This window comes from Paramormyrops kingsleyae, chromosome 14, assembly GCF_048594095.1.
Source record: "Paramormyrops kingsleyae isolate MSU_618 chromosome 14, PKINGS_0.4, whole genome shotgun sequence".
In the NCBI taxonomy this organism is placed as follows: domain Eukaryota; kingdom Metazoa; phylum Chordata; class Actinopteri; order Osteoglossiformes; family Mormyridae; genus Paramormyrops; species Paramormyrops kingsleyae.
The window spans coordinates 20227225-20240901 of NC_132810.1; the positions used below are offsets into that span (position 1 = coordinate 20227225).

General features: G+C 46.0%; 1 protein-coding gene across 2 annotated transcripts in view; it reads left to right on the plus strand.

Moving 5' to 3' along the window:
- syne1b (spectrin repeat containing, nuclear envelope 1b) overlaps positions 1 to 13677 on the plus strand; it is a 98451-nt gene that overhangs the window by 19184 nt on the left and 65590 nt on the right. For both annotated transcript variants that reach the window (XM_072698784.1, XM_072698785.1), the window contains 22 exons: positions 1068 to 1226; positions 1817 to 1981; positions 2072 to 2206; positions 2352 to 2510; positions 2653 to 2861; positions 3621 to 3729; positions 3827 to 3991; positions 4960 to 5127; positions 5778 to 5954; positions 6042 to 6182; positions 6360 to 6520; positions 6997 to 7147; positions 7354 to 7581; positions 7728 to 7826; positions 8252 to 8439; positions 9048 to 9171; positions 9288 to 9454; positions 9639 to 9792; positions 9883 to 10505; positions 10626 to 10805; positions 11986 to 12136; positions 13102 to 13260. In XM_072698784.1, coding sequence (XP_072554885.1) covers positions 1068 to 1226; positions 1817 to 1981; positions 2072 to 2206; positions 2352 to 2510; positions 2653 to 2861; positions 3621 to 3729; positions 3827 to 3991; positions 4960 to 5127; positions 5778 to 5954; positions 6042 to 6182; positions 6360 to 6520; positions 6997 to 7147; positions 7354 to 7581; positions 7728 to 7826; positions 8252 to 8439; positions 9048 to 9171; positions 9288 to 9454; positions 9639 to 9792; positions 9883 to 10505; positions 10626 to 10805; positions 11986 to 12136; positions 13102 to 13260 — 3972 coding nt within the window. The remainder of the gene's footprint in view (positions 1 to 1067; positions 1227 to 1816; positions 1982 to 2071; positions 2207 to 2351; positions 2511 to 2652; positions 2862 to 3620; positions 3730 to 3826; positions 3992 to 4959; positions 5128 to 5777; positions 5955 to 6041; positions 6183 to 6359; positions 6521 to 6996; positions 7148 to 7353; positions 7582 to 7727; positions 7827 to 8251; positions 8440 to 9047; positions 9172 to 9287; positions 9455 to 9638; positions 9793 to 9882; positions 10506 to 10625; positions 10806 to 11985; positions 12137 to 13101; positions 13261 to 13677) is intronic.

A 13677-nucleotide genomic window follows, 5' to 3' on the forward strand; every position in this document is an offset into this window, starting at 1 on the left:
TCAGTTCTGGCAGGAAGTGGGAAATCCAAGCACACTCTCAGCAATGAGTGATCAGGAAGGTCAAAGAGGTCACCGCTTTCGCATCTTACAGAAGTAAAAAATCATTGCATGTTACTTATTGTTTATGAGTAAAACTGTGAAACCAAATCACCTTTGAGGTCCCATTATCTTTTGGTAAAGTGCTCTCTGCACGCTGCAGCCTTCAGAGAATTCAGAGGCTTCTTGTACGATGTGCTCGTCCTCTTATTCCGCTTCAAAAGCTTTGAAAAGCCTGTTTTTCAGAGAGCTTCTTGCGCTTCTCGGCCCGGCAGGGGTCCATGCTTTTGCCCGACTCGTAAAGAACGGCTGAATCGACAGATCAGCCACACAGCAGGCCTTCCGATTGGGCGTGGAGAGGGCGCGTCCGCCGTGGCAAAGGGTGCTCGGGTATCTCAGCTCATTACCGTCGAGCCGTTAACAGCCTCGCTGGAGGGAGGCTTAACTGATTACTGATTAATTAAAGTAATTAAATGACTGAAAGTTGTTAGCTCAGTGAATTGCCAGCTGTCCATGCATACAGCACCTCAGGACTGAAAGTGGAAAGGCATTCAGATGCTTAAGATTAAACACCAATTGTTTATGGTGGAAACAGTTAACAATGTACAGTACTTATAAAACGGGCGGATATTGGGGCATATTGGACCACCTTTACCTATTTCCATGTGTCCACTATAGGGCCTTCTATTTTTGTGCCATTTATCCAGTACAGAGCTACGGTGAGACTGGAACCCATCACATGAAACATAGTGCAAGGTGGAGAACCTTCTGAATGGGACTGAAGTCTGTGGTAGCTGTAGGGAGCAAATAAGATGGAGATTTCAGGTCCAGAGAGTACAAATCCAGACCAAGATTTTGTTTCAACCAACCAGTTGAGTACTCTGTGACTGTGACTCTTTATACTACTGGTTGGTTGAAATAAAATCTTGGTCTGGATTTGTATTTCTGGACCTGAAATCTCCACCTCTAGCCATATCCTAGGTGACTGAAGTTAGCCACTATTTGCTAATTGATTTGTTCCTTTGTTCCAGGAGCTGCTCTCCCTGCAGCAGAACTGTAAAAAGTGCTTGTCTATGATCGAGAGGAACCATCAGTCTGTCCAGAGGGCTCTGTGCAACAGCAGGACTCTGCAGAACCTGGATAAGTCCCTTCTGCAGAAACGTGTGGTGGAGCTACAAGCCTCTTTGCAGGTCAGTCAGGGTCAGCAGTTGACTGTTGCCAAGACCTTTTTTATTCTTGTGTACAAACAGGGCATTGTTGTATCTTTAATTCCCAGGCCCCCATCCAACATCCCAAATGTAGTCTTCGCCAGTTCTTTCACATAATCGGGAGTTTGCAAAACAAGCAGGGATCTGACAGGCATCTTCCGATGTCGTGCTTCTGCCAGACGACGGTCATTTAACACACTGCTGGTTGGAGGACGTTATGTGAAAGAAAAGGCTTGGGACTCCCTACTGCTTACTGCAGTGTGATTAAAGATTCAAAAAAACAAATTCCAGTGCCTCAATACTGGCATGGTCCAAAATAGCCCATATGGTGTTTTCATGCTGTGTCAAAAACATCAAGTTTAAATACAAAAATGCAGAACAAAAAAGGTTCTCATTTCAGTGACTTCAATGATGCCATGACTTGATATTCCAGTCAGGTCATAAGGGAGTAAGACATTTATAACAAAGAGTCATTGTGAATAAGTGACATAGTTGATTATATTGGATAGGATGGACACCAAACATGAAATCCACAAGTTTCCCTATATCCCATTACGTCTCCCCGAGCTCAGGCCATGGCGAAGGAGTCAGCAGACTGGAGGAGACACGTAGAGGCTAACAGTAGCCTCATGAAGAGGTTTGAAGAGTCTCGTGTCGAGTTGGAGAAGGTACTTAAGGGCGCCCAGGCTTCCCTGAAGGAGAAGGGGAACCCAGAGGAGCTGCTCAAGACGCACACTGTAAGGAAACCAGGGGGCCTTGCTGTGCCAGTCATACCTCGCTAATGTTAATATGATTGTTCATCTCATACTCGCTGTTGCGTGTTCCAGGAGTTTTTTGGCCAACTTGACCAGCGGGTCCTCAACACATTCCTAAAGGCGTGCGATGAGCTCACAGATATTCTGCCTGACCAGGAGCAGCACAGTCTGCAGGACACGGTCAGGAAGCTCCATAAGCAATGGAAGGTCAGTCTATCACGAGTGCCCCCTAAAAGCACAAAGAGGCACCTCAGTAATGGATAAGGGTTTTGTGTCCTGCAGCACAAGCTATTAGTGATGCACCTTGGCACTGCATGTACATTAAGCAGCAAAATCTGCGCGTCCTTCCCAGGACCTCCAGGTGGAGGCGCCATGTCACCTGCTGCGCTTAAAAGCGGAAGTGGAGCAAAGTCGTTTGATGACGTCTTTACAGGAGTGCCAGGAAGAGCTGGCTCGGGAAGACCAGTGTCTTCCCAGCATGGGCAGTGAGAGACTCATCAAGGAGCATCGGGTGAGCCTCCATTGATATACGGGGCCACTAGGGGGAGTCCTGCGTTTTGGCTTTTTTTAGAATACGTGTTTGTTCTCCATCTTTTCTGAGGTCATGACGGATGGATACTCCAAACATTCCAGTAAGAAATGTCTCTCTTCAGGCCTTTTTCAGAGATAGTGGGCCCCATCTGCTCTGCGAGAAGAGACTGCAGCACATTGACGAACTATCCCAGAAGCTTCCGAAGAGTGACTCCGCCCACCGAACCCTGGAGAGCGCCAGGGCCGCCTTTGACGAGGTCATGGTCCAGATCAGCAGGACCCAGCAGAAACTCCTGGAGCACCCTGACAAGTGGAAGGAGTTCAACTCCAGGTGAAGCCACACAAAAGCAAGACATCTAAATAAAACAAATAGTCATGCATGGATGTATTTAAAAGCCCTCTGGCAAACTCGCTGTCCTACAAAGTATGAAGTTCTTCCTTGTTTTCGCTAGTGCTGGTTAGCTGACTTTGAAGAGGCTGTCATGCTCCATCGGTTCATTGCGGCTCTGACTTTGCCGATAATTATCGCCCCTATACTTAATTTTTTTCCATCCCACCTACATTATTAGTGTTATTATTTCTGTATACCTTTTTTTTCCTCCCCCTCTCCCCATGGTGATTGATGTCTGTTATTGTTATCCTTGTTGTTTCTGTATCCCCCCCTGTTTTTCTTTTTTGTTTTGTTTTTTTTTGTCCTTTTTCCACGGGACGGGTGAGTTCGGAGTGGCCACACTCTTTGCTCTTGAATGTAATGTAAAATAAAGTTGTCCTCTGAAGAGGGGGGGGTGGTGGTGGGCAATAAATAAATTAAAAAATAATAATTATCGCCTTTTTCGAAATCTGACAGATGTAGTTTTTTAATGCATAATCTTTTGATGGAGAGCATCTTTAAGCTATCCTAATGGATATATACCTACTGTATCAACCAGGTAGACCATTTTTCCTCATTATGTGCTTATATGTAAAAACAGTACCTTGTGACTTAGTCTGTAATTAGTTGGAGCGGGTCACATTTTGTTCATGTCACTGCATGAGCTATATTTGATGTTTTGTGTTTGTTTGAATGCCCTTCTGTGTCACCATGCTCTAGGTTTTCCCAGCTCTCGTCATGGGTCTCGTCTAAGGAAAGCCGGCTACGGCTGCTCCGGAATGACGCCAGCAGTCCCGGAAAGTTCGGGCAGGTGAAATCCACGATTCAGGTGAATATTCAGCACCCTGCGACGGATGCCTGATAGGTGAAGTGTAGGGAGCCTCCATAGCAGATGACCTGAGGGACTTTCCCCACTGCTGCTGTAGGAGCTTCGACATGAAGCGGAGAACCAGGAGGGGAATCTTAGTTGGCTCAAGACTCGCCTGGCCGCCCTGGTAGAGGTCTGTGCCGAGAGCGAGGCCAAGAAACAGGCTGCTGCTCTCAGCCAGCTGTCCTCTGACTTCAAGGGCCTCCTCTCTTCATTGACTGAGGTAACCATGCCACCCAAAATCATATTTTATCAATGTTCACACCTCAGTGAGCCTTTCCAGGTCTATTACAGCCACATATCCCAAACCTTGTTGCCATGAAAACCACCAAGCTGCTCCTCCCTGATATTTTCAGTAGAGTCTCATACTCTGACGGCAGGGCGTGACAGATGATCTACATTGCAGCTTACAAAGACAGGGATTTTAAAGGCTAAGCAACATACAAAAGAGACCACAAGGGATGATACTGGGGCAGGTGGAAAATGACTAACTAGAGTATAACTAACACTAAACACATTTGAGAAAAACACAGGTGCATAAGACGTCAAAGACCAATCAAACACAGAGCAACAACAGCTACAATGACCACCAAAAGAACATGACATAAGTAGGCAACTATATACACAACCAATGAGGCAAGACAAGGAGCAGGTGTGAGCCACTGAAAACCAACCACAGGGAAAGTAGGTAACAAGGAAAAGGTGAGGGACATAACAATACACTAGGGACTAGGGCAACATAGAAGATACTGGGAACATAACTGAAATAGGACATGATAGAAGACCTCACACAGGCAGTGATAACCAGAAGCAAAGACAGAAAAACAAAAAGACGTAAACTATACGGTATACAATTAATTAATCAAGGTGAAAAAAACTCAAAATGTCTAACAAAGTTGAGGCTGGACTTTAGCCAGCCTCAAGCCCTCAATGGCAGGAGATGCTCAAGTTCTCTGCTGCATGGCAGCCCAGGGAGCAGGGGAACACAGTAGGACCTGTGAAGCACTAGGGGAACACAAAATGGGATGGCCAGCGACACCTGCTGGTCAAACCGGGAAACAGATGCGACAGGGACGGATCCTGACACTCACACTCATGTAGTATCCTCCTTGGGTCTGTTGCTTTCTGATATGAGTATGGAGCCATGTGGACTGAAATGTGTAACGGAAGGGAAATGCCTCTGTCTCCTAGTCTGAGAAGGTGGTGTCGGCAGTGGAGGACTGTGTGCAGTTCCAGGAGGAGGTACGGGGTTCTCTGGGAGAGCTGCTGCAGGCTCAGCAAGAGGCACAGGCGGAGGCCTGTAAAATCCTGGACTCGGAGAGTGTGAGAGAGGCCCAGCATTTGCTCCTCATACATCAGGTACTGTTACTCACTGTTAGACTCCTCTTCTAAGCATGCATCCAGTATAAACTATTACTCACCATTAGACTTCTGTTAGTATACATCTAGTTTAAACTATTATTCACTGTTACACTCCACCTGTTAGTTGACATCCAATATTTTGATTATAAAAGGAGCAATCAATGGGAGTGCCCTTATTTATGACTTAGTTACTTCAAATGACTCCAAGCTAATCTACTTCTAGAAGTATAAATTGCAACTCAGTCATTGATTGTAACCTGATGCTCTATTACGACATGCGTGTAGACGGTAAGGAAGATGGAATTGCTGTTTCCCCCTCCCTCCATGAATGAAGGGGTGATTCTAGGGTTTTTTAAAGTGGGGTGCATAAGAGGGGCAATAATACATGCAGAGGGGCCAACCTTATCATTAGCCAATGATATTTTTTGAATCAGTGAGTGACAGTGGAGGGAGGCACTCTGGTGGCTAATGAGCTTTCAGCTGGGCTCAGAATCCCTGTGGCCCCGCCCTCAAATACAGCCCTACTCGAATGCGACCTCTGAGCATTAAGGGGGACATGCCTCACTCCTGCTGCTTACTTAATCTCCTTTGGCACCCGTGCATCCAGTCTGTGGGGTAAAACCATACATGCTCATTGGACTCCACAGCAACAGCTGAAACGTCTGCGGGGGAAGAGGAGAGACATGCTGCAGCAGATCCTACGTGGCCAGCAGCTACAGGGGGAGCGGGGGCTGAGCCCCTCCCTGCAGCCAGACCTGCAGAAGCTGGAGGCCACGCTCAGCACCATGGACCATACCATAGAGGCACAGGAGCACAATCTGCAGGTATCTGGGCATCGTTCCCCCAAGGCCTGTCACCTGTGTGTGCAGGCATGAGTGCTTGTGTCATGGTTTGTGTACCTTTATCAACAGGTGACACTGGATGCGTGGCAGGAATTTGAAGACCAGCGCAGGGGGGTCATAGACTTTGTGAACAAGGCCTGTCCCATTCTGGACAGGGAACCCATATTCAGCAGCACAGAGAGCTTGTCAACAGAGCTGGAACAGTCTAGGGTGAGTCTGCACTGATCCAGGTATCTGCATCAGATCCCATCCCAGGACTGGAACCCACAACCGTTAGGCTACTGGCCTATGATCTTAATCTTGACGGCCAATCATTTTGTTCCTTGATGTGATGAAGAAGTGCACTCATTTTCAGAGTTTCTTCTTTTGGTCAATGACTGTATGCAGGAGCTGTCCAAACTGTGTGGGATGCAGGCCGCACTGGTACACACCCTCCTGAAGAGGGCAGCAGAGATCCAGCTTGGCCCAAACAACCTATCCCTACTTCAGCAGCAAGCCCGCTCTGCCAGTGAGCAAGTGGACCGTGTGGAAACTGGGCTCAAGAAAGAGTAATAGCTCCCTCTATTCATTGAAATTAGAACTGCAGTGCGACATAATCATTTTGTAGAACTTCTATTCTCGGACTCATGTTAGCTAGGGTGACCAGATAATCCATGTCAGGGAGGACACTTTGAGCTACTTCAGGTTTTACAAACTACTTTCAAATTGAAAGGCTCCTGTGCTCGGCTAATTAGTTCAGCTCTTCTTGTGCTTTGATTGGTTTATTTCCTTGACTGAAAGACTCATCCAGCTGTTTCACATTAGCATTAGTGACACATGCATGATTATAGGAGACTGACCAATCAGCACACAGCAAGAGCTCAGTGCTCAAGTGAAATCCAGGTCCGTTTAATTGAAATGGTAATTTACAATTCCTGTCCTAGCTCAGAGTGTCCTCCCTGACATGGATTATCTGGTCACCCTAATGTTAGCCTCACGCCATGCAGGGCTGGCCATTCAAGGTGGATTTGTTTATCTTTTGCAGTGTTAAACACCTGGAGGGAATGAAATCCAGGTGGGAGGAATTCCTTAACACGTTCGAGGCATTTTCCACATGGATTTCACAAAAAGAGAGGGTACTGGACACTCTGACCACGTCTTCCGCGTCACTCAAGCAACAGATCGACACTGTGAAGGTACACAACTGCTGCTTTTCTCGTTGTTTAAAATGTATATAATTTAATTTACCATTTCTTAGATGCAAATTGTGCTTGATGCTAGACAACATGTATACTTCTGTGTGCAAAGTGATTTTGTGAACGCTTTGTTATTGTCGTGTCGTGTTTTAAGGCTGGTAGTAGATTTTTCCTGGGTTTAATGGAGGCCTCGTGTCATGTTCCAGTCCGTGCACATAGAGCTGAAGCAAAGAAGTGAAACATTGCCCTGGCTGGAGGCGGAGTCTCAGGCACTTGGGGGTTTCGTGTCATCGGGGGAGGCAGCTCGCATCAAGGCTCGGCTGACTCAAGCCGGCAGATACTGGGAGGAGCTAGGGGAGAGTGTGGAGCAGCTGATTGGCCGACTGGAGGAGAGCTCCGCCCACCTTCAGAGGTTCAGTACCAATCTGGAGCAGGTATGACACAACGGGCATGTTTGAAGCTTAAGTAACTAATTGTTAATTAATCATTCTGGCCACATGTGTATTCATGTTCGATGTCTACTTCTTTTAGTGTTTGATTATTACCGTCACCTTTCCCTTGTTGCATTTTTATTTCTAAGGTGAAGTCTTCCATTGGTGAGCTGAGTGAAAAAATGGACCATCCTATCAAATGTTGTACTTCCTCAACTGAGACCTACAAAACGCTTCAGGAACATATGGTAAAACTTTATTGTTATTGTGATGCAGCTGCTGTTATAACCTCCTAATAACCTCTACAGATGTAGCTGCTGGTACATTTGCCAGAGTGCAGTCTGAAATGGTGCCTGCGTTTGCGTGTGTGTGGATTAGGTGTATTGTCCCCCACAATATAATAAAAACCTGTTATTTTGACATAGTGGGGACCATTTTTCATGTCCACACAAAGATCTGTGAATGCAATCAAAAAAGTAAAAAACGCCAAAAGTGTTGTATTTTGTTTGGTTACTTATGGTTAAGGTTAGGGCTGGGTAGGGGTTAAGATCATCATGTTGGGATTAGAGTTTTCTCCATAGAAATGAATGGAGAGTCCCCACAAAGATATAATTACAAACCTGTGTGTGTGTGTGCATGTGTGTGTATGTGTCTGTGTGCATGGTCACTCCAGGACATGACCCAGGCCCTGGAACAGCTGAAGGGTACCATGCTATCGCTGTCCGCCACAGCGAGCAGGCTCAGCGAGCGGGATCGGGCCGAGGGGGATGTGGCTGCTCTCCAGCAGGCCTACGAACAGGCCCTCCAGCAAGCCAAGGAGAAGCAGGGCCGCCTGGAAGGCCTTCTCTCTCTCTGGCAAAAGTAAGACATGGAGGAAAAAAATGAGGGGAGCAACAAGGGTTAGCCTCTGCTGTTTTAATTAGTGATGGCCAAATGAAGCTTCATGAACCATTTGCTGCATTTTCTGACCCCACTAGATGGTGCACTCAAACCATGCGCCAAAATAAACCAAGAGCACCATCTAGTGGCATCAAAAAATACAGCAAATGGTTCATGAAGCTTCATTAGCCCATCACTACTGTTAATTGAAAGGGCTGTGTGATAATGGCCAAGAGTTTGCCCCTGTGCTAGACTGCGACAACGGCCAGATATTGCGATTTACATTAATTAATGCATTTATGGTGCGTATATGAATGGAGAAGTTTCTGGGTGAGGTTGCTAAGCATGTAAATAAAGGCACACAGTGCTGGACAAAGCCCCTATGGTGCCTTTAGCGAGCTTCACTGATGCCCCCACCCCAGTAATTTGCACTTCCCAGTTTCACTTTGGATAGGACAATGCATGCTGTTGGGGGGTGTTGTCACTTTGCTAAGTCGATGCCTCCTCAGAAGACAACGCCCTAGGAAGCCGCCTGTATCACCTATAGGGTTGACTAGTCCTGATGGCACCCCAATGTGTGTGTTCTTCAGGTTTGAGAAAGAGTTCTCCAGCTTCCTGTCCTGGCTGGATGGATGCGAGACTCTCTGTAGCTCAGAGTCCCAGTGCCTTCCTGCAGATACAGCCAAGCTTCAAAGCGAGCTTCTGCACTTGAAGGTAGCTGGCAAGGTTTTAATCCTTGTTTCGTCACATTTATTTATTTTTTTGATGAAGTATAGCTTGGACCTAGATTTTTGAGATCTCTTTTGCTGAACCTTAACTTTGCTATATAGGATCTGCAGTGTGAAGTTTTGTCCCATGAGGCAATTTATGACATCCTGTTGAGCCTGGGCGAATCCCTGTACCCTACTGCACCGGAGGAGAGAGTGAAGGAGCTGGCAGAGGACCTGGACCATTTGGGGAACAGAATGAGGTCACAGAAGAAGGCTTTACCTCAAAGGTCAGGGTTCTGACCAGGGTACACTCATAACCTTAACATAACATGACCAAATAATATTCCTGCATCTGAGATCTGACCCTTCTCTAGTTGGTCTTACTTGATTGACCCTTTACTGCTTTGCACAGGAGTTTGGACAGGCTTCTATTTGGTGAAGAAGTTTACTTCACTTGCTCTTCCTTCATAGGATTCAACAGCTGCAGGTCCACATGGACCAAGTGGAGCAGTTTGACCAAGCTCTGTTGGCCTTCTCCCAATGGAGCGAGAACTTCCTCACTGGCCTCTATTCCGAGTCCCAGGTCTGCATCACAGACCTACAGCCAGCTGCCACTCTGGTAAAGGTATGTCAGAACATGTTCACTGAGTGTTCTTGCCTCCTTTGTTTATCTACCTGCCTTTATCATTGAAGACTGACTCTTAGTCTTTGTCAGGAAAGGGCAGCCTCTCTACAGAGACAGGCCAGTGAGATGAAGGAGCTACAGAAGTTTGTGGACACCCTCTCCTTGTCCTGTGAACCTGGTGACCTACAGTTGCTTCAGGGTCGCCTGGAAGACTGCTTCCAGCCCTTCCTGGAGGCCCAGCAACTGATGGGCCACCGGCGTGACGGCCTGGAGAAGCTGGAGGCTTTCCTGCAGACCCAAAGTGTGGCTGCCAACGTGCTACTCGGGCTGAGGCAGACAGTAGAAAGTGCCGGAGCCTGGGACCAGGGCAAGGTCCACGAGCTGCAGCAGGAGCTGAAGGCCATTGTTCCCGACATCGGGCGCCTGGAGGCGCTAGCAGTCAGCCTGGACGGGAGCCTCTGCAAAGCCCGCTACCACCTCTGCCGGGAGGAGCAAAGGACCTCCTGCCGTGTGCTGGCGGACACCCTCAGCTTGGAGCTGGAAGCTGTGCAGAACCTCCTGGGCACCAAGCAGAGTGAGGCCGAGGCTCTGAGCGCGCTCTGGGCTACCTTCAGGCAGCGTAAGGAGCAGCTGCTGAAAAGTGTGGAGGACATTGAGGAAAAGGCTGACCACCAGATTCTGGGAGAACCAAGCCTGCTGGCCCTGCAGCAGAGGTACTTCTAATCATTGAGTCACCATTTTATTGACAATCTCACTGAACCAGTGAGAAGAATTGATGAGGTCTCCTAACAATGTGGACTTTCCCATCAAGGTCTCTTATTTATCACCTGTAGGTTGCGCTTTTTCAACCAGCTGGAAAACGAGCTGCTGTCCCACAAGCATGAGGAGCAGTGGCTGAGGGAAAAGGGTCGGCAGCTGGCCCAGAGGGACTCCGAGCTGGCGGTGGAGGCCCAGAGGGACATCGGTCTCCTGGAGGCTACCTGGGAGGCCACCCAGAGGCTCATTGCAGATGGGTGGGTCTTTAGCTTCCCAGCACCCTCCATGGGAAAGATCAGTGAGATGCTCTCACCCATCTTTAGTTGCGTGTTAGCATAGCGGTTAGCATCCCTGCTTGTCATCTGGGAGAACAGGGTTTGATTCCCCATTGGGGAGTGTTGTGCTTCCTTTATTACCTGGCTGTTCTTTGAAAGCTCTGTTTGTTTTACTAGCCATTGCATGGTCTTATTAGGTTCTTACTTTGTTAATTATGTGTAGTTGTGTTGCTGTTTGGGTTGTGGCCTGCTCCAGTAACTGCTTACACTTGTACCTGGACATTCATTGTAAGCTCAGCCTAACTGCCTTTATGCCTCCTTGCCAGCGTGAATGTTTGAAATGCGCTGTTTGCCTCGCTGTATGTCGCTTAGGACAAAGTGCCTGCTATACATGTAAATGTAACTATGTACACCCCCCATTTAAAGCATGCTTTCATTAATATAAAAAATTTGGTAACTTTCTATGAATGCCATATCCATAAGAATCTATGAACACGTTCATAACATGTTGTAATGTATTTACAAAGCATTATAAAAATGACTAAAGATATTTATAAAAAGCCATAACACATTATATCCATGTTTATTATGCATAATGAATGCCTTATGAAGCTCTCATCTACAATGCACTATAGATACCTTCATAATGCAGTACAATGCATCTTTAATTCTTATACCGACCATTATAATGCATTATGAAGGTATCTGTAGTACATTATAGATGAGAGCTTCACTGGAGCTTATGAAGTATTATAATCAACACTATAATGTTTTATAACTGTCAGTAGAAGGTGCTGTAATGCTTTATTAATTTTTATACCGACCCTTATGATGCACTACAAAGGTACCTGTAGTGCTTTATAGATAACAGCTTCAAAGTAAAGTGTTACCGAAAAACTTAGCAATGATCACAAACCTGTTTAGCATCACACTATATTCCAAATTATGCTCCAGTATGTAGCATAGTCGCTTTGCTGATTTATTCGGCACTTTTTTAAGCAAACATGTAAGACATTCACTGAATATTTCACTGGGGCAGGTTAAGTACCTCCTGGCACTTAGATCAGCGCCCTTTGTGTTATTCTGCAAGACTCCCTGCTGGTTTTTGTGTCCCTTCAAGGCATGCGACATTCATTCACAGAGCTATGTTCCATTTGTGTAGCCAGGAGCAGTGTACCGCCATGGTGGACCTCACAAGGGATTTCCAGAACATGAGGTCGTCTATTAGCGCTATCCTGGACAACGCGGAGAGCGTGGCTGAGATGAAGGTTGCTGTCAAGGACCAAGATGACATCAGAAGAGCCCTATCCCGGGTGAGCTTTGGATTACAATACTGTTCCTAAAGCAGCCATTCAGAGATGTTCCCCTTTCAATGGGAGAATGTATGTCATGATAAAAATATGAAGAGATAACACAATAAAATGTAAGCAGGAAGGTGATTTTGTTCAGTCAATCCTATTATATTTTAAACAATCCCATCAACGCAAAAGTAATATAATTTTTGATTGTGTAATTGATTTTTCTCAATCATTTATATGTTTTAAGTCAAGTCAGATTTATTTATATAGCACTTTAAAAACACCTCTTGCTGACTAAAATGCTTTACATAGATCATAAAATCACAGCATGATAATAAGGCACAAGGCCAGCGTAAAACAATCTGATGCACAATCTGTTCTGTAGCACATTCAAGTCTCTTTAAAATCTAATGAAAACAGGAGAGTTTGAAGTGTAGATTTAAAGACTAAAACTGAAGAACACCTAATGTACAGTGGTAAGTTATTCCAAAGCTTTGGTGCTACAGTACGTCTGCAAATGCACGTCACCCTTTGTTCTCAACCGGGACTTTGGACAAAAGAAGCTGGTCAGAGATCTCGGCGATCTTGACGCAGTATGCGGGCATAGCAAACTGGCGATATAAGGAGGTGCTAACCCATGCGGGGCTTTACAAACAAATAATAACCTTAAACTGAGACCTGTACTGAATTGGTAGCCAATGGAGGAAGGCCAGGACTAGAGTTATGTAACCCCTCTTCTTTGTACAAGTTAAAAACCATTTTTTCTAACTGTAGATTGGGATAGGCATGACAGACTTACCCCAGTGTACAGAGAATATTAGACTGACTGTTCTCTTATTTGATAACTCATATAATAATCAGTGTTTCCTGTATTGGCTTCAGGCATGTTATAGTGAGGATTGTGTCATTTGATTGGTTTGGTTACATATTGTACTCAACTAGTCATTTCAACACATTTACTTACCATTCATCTTCCAAAGCACGATGCAGTGAAGACGGAGATGACGAACAACCAGGAAGGGCTGGACCAGTTCACCGGCACGGGAAAGCGGCTGCTGAACGAACTCAAGAAGATCCCTGAGTGTGAGACGCAGCTGGTGAAGAAGGACATGGACGCCATTGTGGACCAGTGGCTGGACGTAAGGGAATGTTACTGTTATGTTGCTCTAGATGTGCATCAACAAAAATAATAATGGTTTCACAGTAGCAAAATAAAAGGTTGTAGCTCGCGAGTTGATGTAAACACAACCCAGACATGTGTTCCTGTTTATGGGAGTCAAACTGGGTGTTTTCATGTTTACTTGACCCAGGGCCTGTTTCACAAAGCAGGATTACTTGCTTAGCCAGATAACTTGCCAGATTTAAGGTAGTCTGGGCTAAATGTAAGTTGATGAAAATACGGTCTATTTAGCCCAGACTACCTTAAATCTGGCAAGTTATCTGGCTAAGCAAGAAATCCTGCTTTGTGAAACAGACCCCCAAGAATGAATATCAGATTATCGTGTCGTTATCTTATGAAGAGCGCCATTTACAAATGAGTGAGCGATTAGCGCTGC